Source organism: Syngnathus typhle, linkage group LG1 (assembly GCF_033458585.1).
Source record: "Syngnathus typhle isolate RoL2023-S1 ecotype Sweden linkage group LG1, RoL_Styp_1.0, whole genome shotgun sequence".
Taxonomy (NCBI): Eukaryota; Metazoa; Chordata; class Actinopteri; order Syngnathiformes; family Syngnathidae; genus Syngnathus; species Syngnathus typhle.
In genome coordinates, this window is record NC_083738.1 from 7,915,001 (window position 1) to 7,934,858 (window position 19,858).

Below are 19,858 nucleotides of genomic sequence, written 5' to 3' on the forward strand. Positions count from 1 at the left end.
GCGAGTGCGTGCGTTGATGCGTAATGCGTTGATTAGCTTCTTAGCTTGCTGTGGTGTGCAAGGGGCCTATCCCGGCTATTTTGGGGCGGTAGGCACACATACGTAGACAAACAAACATTCACACTCAGACCTCTTGGAAACTTGGAGTGCGCAATCGGCCCACCATGCATGTTTTTGGGATGTGGAAGGAAACCGGAATACTTGTAGGAAAGAGACGCTGGCACGGGGAAAAAAAATCTAACTCCACACGTCCCTGCACCTGTGAACTCTAAGGTGGACATGCCGCGTGGCTTCGAGCCATTTGTACAAAATGAGCATATATTTTTCTTTCCCTCAACTTTTGTAGGATTTTGACATTACAAAACGGGTGAAAATTAAGCTATAATGACATTGGAGGAACTGTAATGCAAATGCCCTTGTCATGAATGTATATAGTTATATACTAGATCTGTGGAATAACGACGAGGCTGACGTCAGGGAGCACGTGCGGCGTTGTTGACAAAGGACGAGGAATTTGATTGATGCATTTAATGATTTGGAGTGACACAGATGGTTTGATTATATTGTTGTTTATGTGATAGTTATTTGATATATACTTCACATATCGTTATATGTGTCTGCGGAATATTTAGAATACGCGGCATCGTTTCCATAAAGGAAGATCGATGGATTTAATAAATTGGAGTGACACAGATGGTTTGATAAATGTGTTATTTATGTAATAGTTATTTGAATAACTCTGAATGTTACGTCAGGCCCGTTCTCAGCTCTTCGTTTGTGTTTATGTCACGTTAGCGTACCTATCGTTTAGCCTGTTGTTGCTCGTTCATGTCTGTTCTTGGTGTTGGATTTTGTCGAATAAATTTCCCCCGAAATGTGACTTGTACTCCGGAGCGACTTATATATGTTTTTTTTTCCCGTTATTGGGCATTTTAAGGCTAATGCGACTTATATTCCGCAGCGACTTTTAGTCCGAAAATTACGGTACATAGATTGTGAGCACAAGAGTGGAAGGGTGAGCACACAGACACACGAACCGAAACTATGACATTAAAACAAGGAAACAAACTGTGACAGATCTTGTCAGAGCTGGCTTATACAGGGTTCGGCAAAATGATCTGACACATTTGTAGGTTTAATAAAATGCAAATAAATTAAAGAAACAAAAAAGTTTTTTTTCTTTTTGGAAAAGCACATATAATGCCTTTTCGTTTTGTTTTGTTTCATTTCATTTTTGTTTCGTTTTTGAATAATGTTATTTTGGTCTTACCGTTGTTTCTGTTTTTTATTATTATTATTTTTTTTTTGCGAATCTGAAATGGTTTTCTCGTTTCTTGTTTCTCTTGTCCTCACCTCTTCAGCAAAACATACTAAAAAGCCCGTCTTGGAGTATTTGTCATTTCTGCTCATCAGTATCTCCTATTTTGTCTTGCTCAGTCTTTGTTTCATAGTTGTTGACCTTTAGCTTACTACACTTACCATCTAAAGTCACAGAGCTGTGACGAGAAGGCATGATGACGAGAGGATAGTTGTGTGGAGTGTCTGTGTGGGCTACCCACTCTAGCAAGTTTAAGCACCAATGTGAAAATCCCTAACAGCATTATGCATGACTCTTTTTGGTCTGTAAAGATACAGATAATATACCATATTAATTTATTATTTGATCTGTAACAATGCCAAAGAAAAACATCAAACATACTAATGACAATATCTTAGTAAATCAGACCCTTCAATTCACCATGTTTCATACAAATAGTGCATTTGTTTTGTATTACTTAATTACTATTAAAGCTCACGAGGCCATAGGCAATTGCAAATCTCAGTTTATTTTGGGAAGACAATAAAATCATGTGGAACATTCGTAGCAACATCAGTCCCATAGGTCACCACTTCAAGTATAACCGAAAAGTAGTACATATAATCTAAGAAACTTCCTGGCATAATTTAGTATTTTTGTTGTTTCTCATATTCCAACAACAAAAGCTTGACACCTCCACGCACAGCGATGACTAAACTACACATTGCACACAGGGCAAAATTAAGTTTCTAAATCAGTTATGGACCCTTATTGACACCCACCCACTAATGTTGTTTGCCTGTTAAAAAATAATGACTGCCTGAAGATTAGGAAAACTATACAGAAGAGCCAATGACATACCATACAAATAACCAAAAGTTACATCTTTGGCAAGTATGATATTTTTATTTTGTATGAAATGTGGTTGTCAAGGATAACATGTTGCTTTAAAGCAGTGCCCCTTTAGATTCTAGATTAATTTTACATTGAAACATGTTGTGGTTTTCTATTACCCAAGAGAATATTCTGGTTTGGCTACAAATCTTAATCTCACTACTGATTATGTTTATTCCCCGTAGAAACAGCCAGTGGGGCTGTAGTATTTACTGCTGTAGTATTTTCAGCGATCTGCTTTGCCGGACTCAACAGATTGAATACATAAATAGATATTGTATAAAAGAAATAATAAACAAATAAAATAGAAATTCAAACAAATAAATAAACCTTTAGCTATATACATATGTTAGGAGATAATTGGAAAACCCCACATCCAACAATTCCGTTTTTAAAACATTTTGAGAAATGTATGATGTAGAACAAACGCTATATAAGGGCTGTATACATACTAAGTATCTTGCAATTACTTTTTATCTATTTTCCAGGAAATAAATATCTTCCCCCCCCCCCAATGTACACACTGTATAAGCCACACTCGGCCACACACACACTCATTCAACAGCATGCAGGCAGTTATGTGCGCGGCTTGAGCTCTACATGAACCTTTGCTTGTACTCTTTTTCTCCCTGGCTGTCTATCCATGCCTCCTTCTGTGTCCATCTTCTCAGAATTCTTACTAAAATGCGACTAACGGTTGGAGAAATACTCAGAGAAAGTCCAGTAGTTATTTCCTGAAGAGACAGCAGCACAGCGGAGCCAGCGAGCTGAGAGCAGCAGCGCAGGAAGCTAACAGGCCAAGGTCCTCCTGCACATGAATCATTGATCAGCGTGACAGTGAGATGACTGCCACAGGTAATAGGACGGTAGTGCACTGAGGGGGTTCCGTGCTGTCACTTACCCCCTGAGATTGACTTGAAGGATATGACTGTAGTCAGACTCCAACTCAAAAAGAGAGCCATGCTTCTATTCGTAATAGGTCCATATGAAGCACAGTAAGGAACCAATGTGTTTGTCAAAATAACTGCTCCTATATTTTTCACGTTGAGAGCAGAGACACATCACATAGGGATGTGACTGAAGTCAGACTACAACTCAAAGAGTAATAGGTCCGTATGAAGTACGAGTACAGTACGGAACCAATGTAGTTGTCAAAATAACTGCTCCTATAGGTTTCACGTTGAGAGCACAGGCACGCACGTACATATTACGAAGCTATCCTCCAGCCGAAGCTGATGTCGGTGAATCATGCAGAGCAATGTGGATAATGGAATGGGTGTAACTGGACACAAATGCGGAGGAGGCTGAAGTGTATTGATTTTTTTTCAATCCCCACAGTCACAATTCCTGCTACCTTTTGATACCTTACAGAACATGTATGGGCCGGGTGAAAAACTATTTTGCTCTTCTAAAATTCCCTTTTTTTTTTGCATGCTCTTCCCACTGCAGTGTTTAAGATCATCAAACAAATTTTAATAAAAGACAAATGCAACCCTAGTAAACATAACATGGAGTCTTTTAATTGTTATTTTATTTGTTGCAGTGGAAAAAAATATTCAAAGCCACCTGGACCTTTGTAGAAAAGTACTAAGCCTAATTGTTAAATAATGAATTACCTGTGGCAAATCGCATTTTTTGGAACGATGAGTTCACTTTCATTTACGACATCCGAGCCCGATTACCTCCAAACCAGTTTAATCACTTAAAAAGAATGAGGTTGGCCAAAATGTAAAAATTCATGAACAGATGAAAAGTAAACAATTATAAATGAACTAATCTATGAGACTGGAAAGGGGTAAATAGCCATTCCTAAAGGTTCTTAGTACTCCAGCAAAACCAGGTGACAGCCATTATCCACAAATGGAGAAATAAGTTTACAAAAAATACGCCAAGAGCACATTGGTGACTCATCCAGGAGGTCACACAAGAACTCAGTGCCACACCTAAACAACTGCAGGCATTCATGCGCGATGTCCAGCTTTTTGTATCTACAGTGTATTTTGGAGAAGGAAAAAAAAAAAAGACAATTTTCCCTCGATGCCAAATAGTATAATCAATGAATTAGAAAGTAGGACTGCAATATGGCCTATGTAATATTCATATCACAAAGACATGGAATATTTTTCTTATGGAAGTATTTGCTTTTATATGAATTTAACAGACAAGTCAGATGCAAACTTAAAGTGCATCGCTATCCAGTTGAACAATTAATTATCTAATAATATATTGAGCTTGCTTATTTTGCCGCTTGAATTTTTTTTAACTTCTTTCATAGATAATAAAAATGCAATTTCTTTAGATAGGTGTAAAATATGAAACAAAGTAAACATGACCAATGTTATTGCTAAAGTTTAAAATCAGTTTTAAGTACTGCAGACTCCATCACTTGTTGCCACAATTTCTTAGTGAACTTGCAATTTAGCGCTAGCTATTTTGGATCTTGGTAAAAGATAATCTTACGAAATCACACGTAACACGTACACACCAACAAGTAAAGCGAATATGCAATTTGATGAACGGTCTTTGGGATCTTACCAAGTGACAGGTGAAAAGAAATAATCAATACGGGCATTCAAGCATCAGTCATTTAATCTAGTGTGTAGTTTAGCATGGACAGTAAAAGCAATTGCTCAGCTGAGTTCAATTGCGTGGCTGTGTCAGCCTCCAGCAAAGCCACAACTTCAGAGGGATGCTGGTGCAGGGAGGGAATGCAGGCAGAGATAAAAGTCACACACAAAAAGGAGAGAGCGCAGTAACGGAGAAGAGAGACAAATGGGCAAAACAAGTGTGAAGGGGAGTGAAGGGGAATGACGGATGAGACCTCCAAAGCTAATAAAACAAATTTCTTTCTGAAACTGACTGAGAGCCTGGAGTGTGTGCATGTTTGTATGTGTTTTGGGGCTTGATTCATTCTTATGGTAAAATATTTTTCATACTACCCACAACTGCCCTGACGGGTTAAGTGTGACTGCTGATATTCAATTCTGTGTTATTGTGTGTGGCAAACATTTCCGGTATAAGGAGGAAATGAGCATCGAAGTATAATAATCCTCTACTTGCAAAACTCAGTATTGGAGAGTTGGTGGTAGTAACTACTGCATTTGTCACACTTTGCCACAATTCACAGTTTTACATTGCAATCACACCCGCCACCCACTCGCTCTGTTTCGCTCCCACTTGCTGTCTAACTAATCTGGCCCTTTGCTGAAAGATGAGTCATGCTTCAGACATACAGGATTAACTGAAGCAGGGACAGGTGCAATGTTACAATCCTCTCAGGCAATAAGAAACCAATACAAAAAAGAGACACACAGCAACTTATAATGTTCAAACATCTTACACTGTTCTGAAAGACTTGTGAGACAATTTTTAAATGTTTCTGGCCATTATTTTTCATTCATTGAACAAAAAATAAAATGAAACAATAGATGAGGTCATTATTGGGGAGTGGCACTTATCTGACATCTTCATTTTAGTTCATGCTGAAAGTAGTTTATGGGGTTAAGGTCAGAATTCTGAGAATTTTTTTTCCACCCTAACCCACCTCATATTGGATTATGGAGTAAATTAATTGGCTTCCTAAATCAGAAGCAATGGAATGCTTGCCATGTGAACTTTAGATTCATTGATTGTATTGCAATGTATGTTTGTGCCCTTCTAGAGGTGTTTCTTTTCTTTCCAAAGGCTTCTTTTTTTAACCAAATTCTTGTGACCGTACCTTGTCTAGCCTTTTAAAGGCAATTTTATCTGAGGCTCCTGTAGCAGTTCGAGCAGTTTTAGCAAAGGCCAGTGGGTTTCTTAGAGCAGCATCAGTCGACAGAAATAGAAGAGTGAAAACAGAGAAACTGGACCAATCAATATAAATCCCAATGAGGCATGAAGCAGCTGGCTGAAAGAAGCTGCGGGTGAGGACCCCCCCCCCCCCACACACACACACACACACACACAAACACATACGTGTGCACCCACACACAGACACTCACGCACGCAAAATCAGAGTATGTGTGATCTCAAATATTTGTACAGCGGTGTACACAGACAATACAAATGGACTCACGAGCTCAGAAACAATTCCAATTTTCTCAAACCATCAACCGTCAAAGTTGTAGCACGCACATTCCAGCATTTGTCTTCAGTCTGCTCATTTGATTGGACAGTTATTTTTGCTGCAGTACTCAATACGTTTACAATGCACAAAATGGTTAAAGACCCTCAATCTGGATTGGAAACTGACATTATACAAAAACATATATATATATTTTTTAATTACTGGATGTATTTATTGAATTGTTGATATTCAGACATTAAGTGACACTTTCTCTCCAAAAGCGGAAGCTGTTATCTTCATAATTTTTGCAGCCCGGTGGTTGGGGACCACTGATATAGACGGTCCATCCATGATGATTTAAAATGACAAGTAAAGATCCTAAACAATAACAAGCCCATAGTGACGGTTCACTCTGCTGTTATTGCTACACAGTTGCCACAATGTAATGAATGTACTCTGTAGAGTAATTGCTTTGAGGTTTTGAGACATCCTTGTTTGAGTGGTACGTCTACACCTTTACTCTCACACCACACTTCATTAGGAGCTACACAAAACAACCCCCTTGTATCCCTTGGGTATGAAGTAATTTACGCAAGCACACCTATTTATGTATTCATGTTTGACAGACAGTTATAGATAACAATTGGTCTCCTTCATCCACCAACACACTCAAGTGTGCCTTATTTTACCCATGAATAAGTAACTCAAAGTGGATTGCTTATTCGAATAATTTCCACAACCCACAGTGTTTCAATCACACCATTGGATTGGTTTCCAATATCTAACCAGCACATGAAACAAGAGGCATCAAAGAGAGCAGAAGCAAAATGTTTACTACCTAGTGAGCTGTCAAATGTGTCCACAGATACATAAGACGGTTGTTGCAAGTGTTACATCTGGAGTGACAGATTCAAGTGTCAGTACAAATTTGTCAACGTTGGTTGTACCTTTTAAGTTTTTTCTTTTTTGGAACTATCACATTCTTCTCATTGTCTTCTGTGAGCATGCATTGATACTTTGTAGAGATATACAAGAGGAAACAGTCATAAGGTATGGCATGTTATTGAAGTGTTCTTGTTTCCAAAGAAATGTGTATGAGGGAATTAGATGCTAATGCATCAAATGTTGGCATGTGCCTCTGGACCCTGCTAGATTTTATTAAACAGTTAACCAAGTGGTTAATTACAAAGAGTACTTAATTTGAATATTAAATCATAATCTTGGGAAAAGGACAAGGCCTACTTACACCATATGGTGGTATGGAAGTCACAAGGTTACAATGACTTTGATTTTTTTTTTTAATTTATAAATCTTTTCCGATTATTTTTTTCTATTAATATTATTTTTCCTTATGTCGAGTTACTGTAATGTTAAAAACGCCAATAAAATAAGGATGAGTAAGGTTTATGTCATTAATATATACTTGGCAATTCAACTGTATAAAACTTCACGTTGTTTAAACTGTACAAACACATGCATGTGAACAGGCAGTGCAAAAATGCACGCACACACACGCACACACACACACACACACACACACACGCAATTTATAAAATTAGAGACTGAACCAAGTTTGACCTCTGAGAATAATCCTTAAGTGAACATTTTATATTGTCATTAAGCAGGAAAAGTAGATTTAGCAAATAAATGGTGTTAAACTTTAAGCAACCGTGGGTCATTTGTCCTTTAAATGAAATCAACAAGTGCCTTGGGCAACAATGGTCCACTCAATACAACAATGCAATGCAATAATAATAATGCACTTAGCATATTGTAAGTTTTCCAATGAAGTGCCCGAAAAGCGAATAAAATTATTTGATCACAGTGAGATGTGTAACTATTTTTTTTTTTTTTTAACATCACATCACAGGCTCCGGTCATGTTTGAATCATTGTAATATATAATAGCACATCCTTCAATTGAGAAATTAATTGATCCACAGCAAACCCTAATGAGCTTTTCTGACACAAAAGGGCATTGAGGTTTTACAGAAGCTAGACTCAAATGAGGCTTAAACAATAAAATGAGTGTACTGGAGGTGGTGTCATCACATCTATCCTTGAAGATTATAGATGCAATCTGAACCTGTCCTCTAGCTCTCCTTAAATGCCCCATCATAATGCCCGCTCCTCATATCTGATGGTCGTGCTGTGCTTAATAACAAGTTAAGTCTGCAGGATAGAGGTGCACTGGGAAATGAACAAATTAACAAAGCAATTCACAGTCTCTGCAGCACAGTGGGGGTCTGCGAGGAGAGACAAAGGGAAGTAAAGAAAAAGGAGATATTGTGTCACCTATTGAAAAGAGGGCATGTGCTATAATAATTTAAAAGCAGTAATCTGCATTCATATCGTGTCCTATTTACGCTCTAATTGGACACCTTAATCAGACATCATATTGCTGCTTCATTATTGGCTTGAATATTTTTCTCAGATTATTAAATCAGATATTATAACTTCACACAGAAGGCCTCAATGGCTCATGTGATGTTAGTTATATGAACACGCGTGTGTATTCCAATATTTAGTTCTGATGATTTCCAACAAGGCATGGTGGGTGGGTAACACTATGTTTGCATCGTATTTTTTTCCCCGGTACTCTGGCTTCCACACACATTCCAGAAACATGTTTCTTTAGTTAATCAAAGACTCAAAACCAGGGGTCTCAAACTCAATTTATATGTGAGAACCGCTGGTGATGGAATCTGGGTGTGTCTGCAAAAATGTTGGGGGCTGTACTACCATTAAACTTTGATGGGGTTGCAAAATATCATCCTGCAGGTCGTAAATGGCCCCTAGACTGATGTTTTGACAACTCTACTTTAAAAAATCCTTAGGTGTGATTGGTTATTTGGCTTGATGTTCATCACTATGCATTGGGAACCAGAACCCCACCTCTCACTCCAAGTCAGCTAGGATAGGTTCCAGTTTATCTGAGATCCTGGGCTATAAAAAATGAAAAGACAGATGGTTTCTAACAACTCCATAAGGCAGTATTAATACCGAAGGTCTAAATGCTCAACACTGTAACGCCAGTGTCCAATATTTTTGGACTGTGTATTTACACCTATATTTCCCATACCAAGAACAAATATAATAATAATAATAATAATAACTGGGATTTATATAGCGCTTTTCTAGATACCCAAAGTCGCTTTACATGTGTGTGTGTGTGTGTGGTGGGGGGGGGGGGCGCTGGGGGAGGGGGGAGGATAAAGAACAACTTTATTAGGAAAGAAGACTAAAAAAAGAAAGAAAAAAAAAATACAGTATGAACATTCGCCTGACGCATAAAACAGGCAGTGTGTGTAAATGCACAAATTGCAAATAAATAAATAGTCAATTCTGGTTAGTGATATCAACTTCAATGCTTAAGGCCTGTCAAGTAAATTCCTAGATTTGTTTCTGACTAGATTAAACAATACCATATCTGAAGAAAAATTTGGAAACATAAGGAAGGCTTTGAATTGTGTCCATACAACATTAATGTGTTTTTCTGTCTGTGTTCCTAATTTGTTGGGCATGGCTAAAACAGATGCCCAGTGATGTAGTTGGGCGACGGGTATGAGTCCTCTCTCACAACTATGTAACCCAAGGAGAAAACTATCTAATCAAGTGACACAAATATGTTTGTATGTTTATTGATAACCAAGCTTTAATGTTTGGTTATGCAAGACTGACTTGTAAATGGCTCAGAATTGCATTCTGTTTCCTGTCACTCAAATTTGTTAGGATTTGTAGCCTTAAGAGTGTTGCTAGATTAAGTAGCACCTATTTGTCAGGTCAAAGTAGCGCTGTGGTGAATTGTGTCATGTGAGCGCAAACAACAAGAATTGTATGGCTTGAACCATGCTGTATGAATCCAGTCTAAATAGTCATGTCACAAGTACAAGGGTCGGCTTGCAAGACAGCCACTAAGTGAAAATGAGAACAACTTAGTTCAATTAATTCTTGATTTATTTTTTACATTTATCAGAAAGAAAGGAGCCCTGATGAATCCATGAGCTGGACATCAAAAACTCAAAAGCAAGAGTATGTGTAGTTATTATTTCTGTTCACGCTTTTTGCCAAATTGTGCATTTTTTTATATTCCTATCAAAACAATACAGAAATTATGTTGTTTAGCCGCAGTGAAATCACGAACATACAAAAGTAATGAGTCTTAACTGGTTGTAATGTAAAGCAACACTTGGCGGAAGAAATGCTGTTAAACTTTGTCACCATACAATTGCAAGGCAGAGTACGTTACGAATAACAAACGTGAGGGTTGCGCTTGTGTGGTTTTGGTGGTGACATACTTTTGTTGGATGCTTACATAGAATATCTGTCAGAAGCCCTTTTACACTTTGTTTGCAGCATTTACAAAGAAACGTATTGGTGTAGTTTTAAAATGCTTCCAATTTGAGACATACTTCCATGATCCATGGAACAGTTTTGTTTTCAAATGGTGTATTCGGGTTTGAACAAAGCATGTGCAACGTGAGCTACAGAAATTGCATGTACGAAGAATCATATCCCATCTCATTTGAAAGGGATAACTGAATGCTCGCTACATAATTGACAGACTTTTCAGAAGTGCATGGGTATCTGCTTAAGTGATGCTTGTTAGTCGGTATGGAAAAAAAAAAACGTATGTTTCCCCAGGAGAATTTTCCTTTGTGCTGTCAAGTTTAAGCATTCACTTATGATGCCTGTTCGACCATCCTTCCATATTTACAGCAAAGATGAAACCCCAAGCATGATAAAGTTAGAATGACAAAAATGCACTTGTTTTATGAAGAATCCAATTGTTTTTCATAATCATCAGTTTTTCCAACATGCTGAACTTAGAAATGCATAATGTATTATCAAAATGTGTTTACTGTATAATAATGGAATTACCAACAGAGGTCAATAGCAGAATTTTAATGATGTATTGTTTCAAACTAATGATACAGGTGGGTGACCATGACACACAAAGTGGTGGCATTCCAGCGCATATTTCCTTTCCTTGCACCGGCCCTGCCAGAAAAATGACAGTGTTCATCACTTTGTGATGTCACAAAGTGATGAGCCACCCCCGCACAGCCCCTGCAGACAAAACACGCCCACTGTCTTGGAGCAGTTTTCCCTGAAACGTTTTTTTTTTTTTTGGTCACATACACATACATTCACACCGTCATATGCAGGAATCACACTCACTGTGTTGTCACACAAGACAGGTAAGTGTACCCCTACACTATCAATGACTCCCCCTTTCCCTGAAACTTGAGTTGAGAATGTGATCTGATTTTGGAGCATCAAATAAGAATTTAGGATTTTTACATTTCTGAGTTTTTGTTCCCTCTGCTCCCTCTTGACAGTACCCCATTCAGTGGGGCGCAAGTCGGGCGAATTTGCTGGTCAATACTGTTAACTCCATGGCTATTAAACCAGGCTGTGGGAAATCCCAATTCTGCTGGCAAATAAAATCATTATGGCCTAAAACCTCGTTGGCAGAGGGAAGCAAAAAGTCCTTAAAACATTTCTGAGTAGACAGCTGTGTTAACTCTGGACTTGATAAAACAAAAAACAATGAACCTATACCAGTAAATAACATGGCTCTCCAAATCATTACTGACTAGGAAATTTACCACTCTAATTTAAGGAACTTGACTTTTATGCGCCTCCAGTTTTCCTCCATATTCTGGGACCCTAATTAGCAAATTAATGCAAATTTACTTTTTACTTTGCGCTAATCTGTGGGAGAGGCCAAGATAGCACTGGACAAAAGACCATTACTTTTTATCCTAAGCCCAGCACAAATGCTTCTGAAGTCTTAGGTTCAGGAGTGATTTGACATAAGGAATTCTTCTGCTTTAGTACCATGTCATTCAATTTGCCATATTGCCAACACACTTGCTGTTGATTTAAAATAACACATTTGACTTTTAATCAAGTGATATTCAACAAAGTAAATTTATTTTCACCGGAAATATTTTCAGTTAAGACACATTGCAGTTTTCCGCAAGTATTGCATACAGGTATTTTATACAACACCAGGAATTTTGTAATCGTATACTACAAGTGACCTTTCCTCCTCTTCTATCAAAAGTGTTTAATTCGTTGATTTAGATGACCTAATCATTATGTAATTAGAAAAGCTAATCATGCGGTACCCTCTGTCTCAACCTCTCCCCCTTAACAAAGTCATTTGGTCCATGACCACTGTAATCTTGGATTTGAAAATTTGATGTACAGGCGAACATGTCATCTTTTCTCATGTCACATCCATCTAAATGTAGTTGCCATGGTAATGGCAACATAGAGATCAATCATTGCCAAGCAGGAGTGAAGCATGACACCAATTAAAAGGTTACGTGGTCTCCTAGTCATCATTCACACTCCTCACTAATGCACTAATTACCAGATCCGGGACATTAATGGGATAGCATGGTTCAACCAGGGGATTAATCTGCATGGCTTTGCTACGTGGATGAGTGTGTGTGTCTGTGTGTGTGTGTGAACCGGCTGGGCAAAGTTGGGCTATCTGCACATGAAGACCCTGGGCTGAGGTTGAGGCTGGATTCTATGATGCATTTGTAATGCTGTTTCACTCACTAGAATCTACTGTACATTGATTATTTCCTTGTGTGAGTGATTGTGGTTGCTGAGATGCTTTTTGTTATTCTTGATTTGTTTATTCTCTCCTCCTTGGACCCTCAACTGCATTAAGGTGACAGTGTGTCTCAGTTATCCTAGACCAGGGGTGGGCAAACTACGGCCCGCGGGCCACATCCGGCCCACGGGACAGTTTAATCCGGCCCGCCAACCCTGAATAAATTGTATTATTAAAACGTTTTTTTGGTCATATTGCCTGCAATGACTGCGTTTCCCCAGTAGATGAGGAAGCGCTCGCCTGCGCATTTACTACCGGAAGCCGTGTCGAAAAGCTCGGTGCACACTCACAAGTGCGTGTACGTACTCAGTAGTACGGACATGGCGCACTCGCGCTCTATTTGTATCAGCCCCGAATTTAGAGCGTGGGCTGTGACGACGGCGTTCTTGCAATTCGCGCGCTGAGCTTTCAGATACCGTTTTACGCTAAAGCCACCCACAAACCTTCCCCTGGAATCCTTCCATTAAAATGAGTGGCCCGAAGAAAAGAAGTGAGTGCCGAATGTTAAAAAAAGAGTGACCAATTTGGCTCGACGTTCGCGACGTCCTCACCTGTTACCAGATGTTTGTGAGTTAAAACTCTGCTCTGATTTTCAGATGCCCCTCACCGTGTTGCAGTTTTGATTACTTTATTTGGATGTATGCTTTCACCGATTCTTCAAGATGATATATTTGGTCAGAATGTTTGCCGTTTGATGTGATCTCATAAGATAAACATCTTTCATTAATCTGACCTGCAGGCACTGAAGTGATGGAGACTGTTATTCATAATAACAGTGTCGTATTTTATGAGAATCACCGATAGCAGTTTTTTTAGTGATTTTTTTTTTAATGCTGTTAATACAGTGCTTCTCAATTATTTTCTGTTACGCCCCTCCCCTAGCAAGAAGAAAACTATTCGCGCCCCCCCTTCCCCACCGTGACTATCCTAACTTGTCTTGTAAGTCGTAAAATGTTGTACTGTCGCAAACGTCACAGAAGTAACAATGAGAGCGCCACTGCCCCCTGCTGTGAAGATTCGCAATTACACTTTATTCTAGTACTGCCAAAAAAAAAGCCTGTTCCCCAGGGTCACACGCGCCCCCCCAGGAATAGCACCGCGCCCCCCAAGGGGGGCGCGCCCCACTATTTGAGAAGCACTGTGTTAATAAATGCATTTGTTTTCAAAAAACTCGTTTGGAATATCCATGCTTTACTACCTACTAAAGGCCAAAATCTTTTATGCAATGACCTTTACAGGTCGCTTATATTACTTCACACAAACACTACGTCCATCTGCTCCTGGTTTGGCCCTCCGGTCCAAATTTAGAACCCAGTTCGGCCCGCGAGTCAAAAGGTTTGCCCACCCCTGTCCTAGACGCTCAGTTGTCAGCTGGTAAAATCACATAGGGCAAGATGAGGGATCAAACAATGCACGGCTCATAACTCCCTTTAAACAATATTGAACCAAGTTTTCCCCTGCTCATAAGCCAGGCCTGGAAGTGGCTCTTGATGGTCTGCACTTTATTGGCCCAGCCAGGCAGGGACCTTGGCCTTGAGATTCCTAGCTACAGAAACTGGCTCTAAGGACATGGACCATCAGGGTTCTGGCAGGGAGGAGCCTGAGTTGTTGCGGGAGATCAAGACAATCCACCTAAGAATGATAGACTTGCCTAAATGCTTCATTTGGGCTTGGAGAGTTGGACTCTTTTCCATCTTAGATTTGTCCCCATTGGCAGCTGCTTAGTTGTTGTGGGCATTCTTATTTCCTCCGGCTCAATGCCCTGTTATCTGACATCAAACAGCAGATCAGAGTACCCACCGTCTTTGGAATCATTGGAGGGAGTACTGGAGAGCAGTAACGGTGGATATTCCGTTATTCTTGGGGGGCAATGGCAATGAGCCCTGAGAGGGCCAGATTAAAAAGAATGTCACATTTCATCTGAACCCAAATGGTGTTTTGTTATTGGACTTTGTGGGCACCACAGATATAGTCAATAATTAATACCATGTTCAAACATAAGGGTATCCATACTTGCCTTTGCCACCAGAACACTGTAGGTTGCAGTTTGATTATCATTTTTGCGGTGGTATTATCAGACTTGTATGTCTGTATGTCTTGGCCACTCAGGTGAAGAGAGTGTTGGTGTGAGAATGCCAGTAAGGCCTGGTAGACCTAAACATGTTACAATGATGTATGGCCGTTTTGGCTGACACGTGCAAAATCATGTGGACTGTGAGTAGTCGTAGTGTGTTGCAACCATTGGAGGTTAGCACTCTTTCCCTTCCATAGTAAAATATATTTGTGAGTTTTGGAGAGGAAGACCAATCAGGAAGTAAAACTTGAGTTCCAGCAGGCATACTGTGTTATCATCTTGGCGAAGGAAAAATGGATCAGCACTATACCCTCAAAAGAATCCAGTAGCATGCATGGAAGTTCACCCAACCATTGTGCATGTGTTTGTAGACTATTTGTCAAAGGTGTCCCTCTGGTCCCTCTAAAACCGGTGTCATTCGCTGGCAGTAAGTCAAATTTGTTTTTAGTGAGGATTGGTCTCTGCCAATGTAACTTTGGCATTCCACATTGTACGTACTACTGCATGCTACTGTGATCATACTCATAACCTTTATGGACATAAGATTCTGTTGCGCTCTGGAATCTACCTCATCCAGGAGGGGCTCAAAGTACAGCTACTGCTCCTGCACATCAAGAGGAGCCAAATGAGGTGACTCAGTCATCTTCTGGGAAAGCCTCCTGGGCCCCCTCCCCTCTTGATGAGAGTCTTGAGTCTTCATGAGATGAGTCTTCATGACATGTTCCACCGGCAAGAAACTTCATGGAGGACATTACATGCTGGGGTGACCATCCCGGCTAGCCTGGGAACACATTGAGGTGCTACCTGGAGAAATTGGATGAAGTGGGTCAGGAGAACAAAGCATGTTCTTTCCTGCCCCCTCAACCCCCAGATAAGTGGGAAATACCCGAGTACCTCAACAGGGACGTTTTCAAGGCACATCCTAACAAGAAGCCAGAGTTACCTCAGCTCCTCTCTTATTGTAAAGGTGCAGTGGCTCGACTTTCAGTCCCCCAAGATGACAAGCCTCTTACTCTATGCCCTAGGCAGAGCCCAGAAATGCCGCCAAGGAAACAAATTTCAGCCGCTTGTATCCAGGATCTTGTTCTGTTGGTCCCAACCCAGAGCTCGAAGTGGGAATGGTTTGGGGTTCTGTTTGTAGATTTAACTTTTAGTGGAAATGTATGTGTGCACGCCAACATGTGCGCTCAGATGGTGAAAGGAGTGCACGTTTGCACACGCGCGGCGTTTTGAGGGAGCATTGGGTGGGACTTTAAACTCCTGGCGGGACTCTGCAGACCCTAAAAATATGCGGTTATATGTCTTGGACTCGGATGAAGAGATGGGTCTAGGTGTGTTGGTGTGTTAGCTCCAATGGGCAACGCCAGAGTCCAAGAGTTTCTACTCTGTCTCAAGATGACTGGTTCCAGAGCCAGACTATGTCTCGTCAGAAGTTTCCACCTCACACACAGCTCGGGCTGTTTGCCTACCAGAGTAGTGGCATTTCACTTCCCTAGAGCCATCTTCTGCCGGCTTGGATTAGACTGCCAACGTCGTTGTTAAGGGTTCACATTGTAGCCAAACCCTACAGCCCCTCTCACAGCTGGTGAGCACATGAGAACGGGCACGCACATTGTCATTTCAGGTCGAGTTAGGCCAGGCCCTATGGGTGCAGGACTGTCTAACAGCTTGCCTTGGAGCCCCACCTTCAGGCCTGGCTCCAGACCGGTGACCGGTGTCCGGGAAAAAAACATCTTCCAATATTTTTTCCTCATCATCGGAATGTTTTGAGCCATCCCCTCAAATACGATCTGTTCACAATGGGTGACCCTGCCAGAAGCATAAACCACCAGACATCTTAGCTCCTCGGGTCACTGGGACACACAACTGCCTCCAGCATATTAAAATGATGGCTCCAATGGGGGGGCACCACCAGGTGTGTTTGATTGAATGTGGAATGTGGGTGGAATTAATCTTAAAAGCATAGGGTCAAAGGGTAAAATGGGATCGAGAGTCAGCGACAAGGAGAGAGAGAGGGAGGGAAAGAGAGAGAGAGAGAAAAACAGAGAAAATGGAGAAAGAAAGAGGGAGAGAGAGAGTTGGAGTCACATTTTACTGAATTCGTGTGTCTATTCATCAAAGAATAATTGCCAGTTTTGTGTGTTTTGGTCCACTGACTCAGATGCAATTCAGAATTTCCCACAGATTTGGAATACATTACTTTCTGTGGTTAAATCTATTTTGCACAGCTTATTACAACACCATTCTGGTTGTATATTTGCCTTTTAGTAGTTTAAATCGATTATATTTCAAATTTAATTTGCATTGAAACTGCTTCTTTGGTAATTTGCCTTGAAATTATTGGCATAAATAAAATAAATCACACAACAACAACAACAACAACAACAACAAGAGAACCCATTTCCTCTCATCCTTACAGCCAGTAAAAACATTATTCAATAATACATGCACTGTAATTATGGTCTTGAATTGTTTCGGCAAAAATAATTTTGTTCACAACCCCCACCAAAACCACGATTGCCATCCATCATCCTCATCATCCTCCATCAATCATTAATCATCATCCTCATTCTCATACTCATCATCAATCATCAGAAGGTCCTTTTAACAGTTTTTTTTTTTTTTTATCAAATAAGTTAAAAAAATAGGGTAATTTGATTCAAGAGTGAGCTCAAAATAAAAAAAAAACAATTATTGCTCCAAATACTATTTCTGCTCAGAGTTTCAATGAAACCTTTCAACAGAGGCAGAGAATCTTTTGATACAGATAATGTAAAAAAAAAAAAAAACACTTATATAGGAATGTCATGCAGAAATGTAACTCACCAATGACGTATGTAAGCAGCAGAGCCAAGGTAAGTGTAAGAAGTGATGCAGATAATGCTGTGCACTTCCAGTTGCAGCAGCGATGAGGCTTGTTGAAAGTAAACAGTGGTCTGGTCACACTGCTGCGGGGCAGGGGCCTGGGCGGAGGCGAGTACACTGTCCCAGAGGTCAAGGGGTAACCCTGTCCTGCACCTGAAAGCAGGGCTGATGAGCCTGAGCCTTGCTTGAACAGGAAGTGTCTAAAATGGAGAAATAAAATACATTTATATCAAATGATTGAATGTTAAAAATACGCTCTCTGTAGATGAAACCGCTTCGCTTAGATGACACGTTCCATGGCAAGTGTCGGGTATCTACGGGTGGGCTTTGCCCACCCAGAGATAAGACGTGCCCACCCTGAAGAACCATCTGCTCATCCAATAAAAACTCTGTTATTTCTTGTTTTTTTTTTTGGAGCGTTCATAACTTTCTGTCATTGGGCATCAAAAAAAGGTGTGGCCGTTCTTAGTGCTGCTCCTTTACATAAGCAAACCACGAGAATTTCATAACTCGGTACAGATGAGGTCAAGTGAACATCTAAACCTGTTTGAAGCTGGTTGCGTTCAGCAATTTAAATAAAATTGTTAATACCTTAATATCTATCTTTTGGCTGGTTCTTACAAGTTGCCTTGTAAAGTTTCACTGTTGTGCTTTTACATTTTGAAGGCTGCGTGTTTCTTTTACGTTACCAGCTCACTTGATGATTTAACGTTGGTAATTAGCCAGCTTCAGGCTACCGGTAGCAGATTTGTTGCTGGTCACTGGAGTAGGCTTGTCAGGTATAAAATGATTTTACCGAAGGCTAACATGTAGTAACGAAATTACTGAAATTGGATGCTGTAATTGTATTCTCTCCCACCCCTGTCCTCAAAATTAAATCACGGCTTGTTTACCTACCCTATTTAGGAAAAACAACATTTTTGCTGTTGCCCAACCAAATACTACCCAAAGATTACATACTAGTAACACCTCTGGCAATCCTTATGTGTCCACACAAAATATAAAGCAGTACTCTTTCATTGACTCTCTTCAACTACTACTACTTTTTAAATCTTTAATTGACCTCTGGTCGTTGTTTTTATCTTGAATACAGAAGTTGTTGCGTAAAGTTCTTAACTGCCTAAATAGCAACGGTCCCTGACATATTTTTTTAATCAAATCTTCCTAGGCAGCTAATTAAGATAGCTGAATGAAGACGTACATTTTACTAAAATTGTTTCTCAAAAATCAGTAAATACAGCGCAGTAAGTAGAATTCATATCGCCACGATTACTAACCAAAAAAAATAACATTTATATTGCTCTACAGCAATATAGACAAAAACCATTACCAAGATTTGCTACATTGCATGTTAAAAAGCATTAGCATTGCAACCTTATTTGTGAGTTGCTGTTGGTTTGCATAATCTATGTTCCTTAAATTCTATGCCACTTCTGAGACCAATGAGATTGTAACATGAAACTAATGCAAATGCATAGTTTTCTCAGGTAGCAAGTGTTTTTATCAGAGTTTAAATATGCATATCAGCCTTGACTGCTTTCTCAGTCTGGAGAAGACTTGACTCATTTAAAAGGCACACGTCCAAGTGAAGAGCTAAAAATTCAGTCCTACTGCGCATCAGGCCTCATGATGAGATCTCTGAATCATTTATAATGTACGTCTTTGTGCCCATATGTATGTATGTGCTCTTTTAATCAAAGTCATCTCATAAATTAGCATTAATATTGCAGCAAATTTGCATCTTAAAAACTAACGTAAAGAAATGTAGTCTCCCAGGATTGAGATTCCGGTCATATTGTATATTCAGTTCTACCAGAAAAACATGAGTAGCTTCAGTATGAAATAGTTTACGATTACCTGCATTCAAATTTTTAACCAAAAGCTGTATTATTATTTGTTGCTAATAATAATAATAATAATATTATTATTTGATGTTTCTGAATAGAGTAGTTGTCTGTCGGCTTTTTCCATTCAGGCATAAACTGAGAAAATGGAAGATGTGAACTGTAAAAAAAGAAAAGGATGAAAACGGATGTGACTAAAG

The 19,858-nt window shown here is 39.7% G+C and overlaps 1 protein-coding gene across 1 annotated transcript in view; it reads right to left on the bottom strand.

The window, feature by feature from the left end:
• The window catches only part of tenm1 (teneurin transmembrane protein 1), a 166,236-nt gene that overhangs the window by 100,763 nt on the left and 45,615 nt on the right, over positions 1-19,858 (bottom strand). Inside the window, exon 4 of the mRNA XM_061286297.1 lies at positions 17,776-18,014. Coding sequence (XP_061142281.1) covers positions 17,776-18,014 — 239 coding nt within the window. The remainder of the gene's footprint in view (positions 1-17,775; positions 18,015-19,858) is intronic.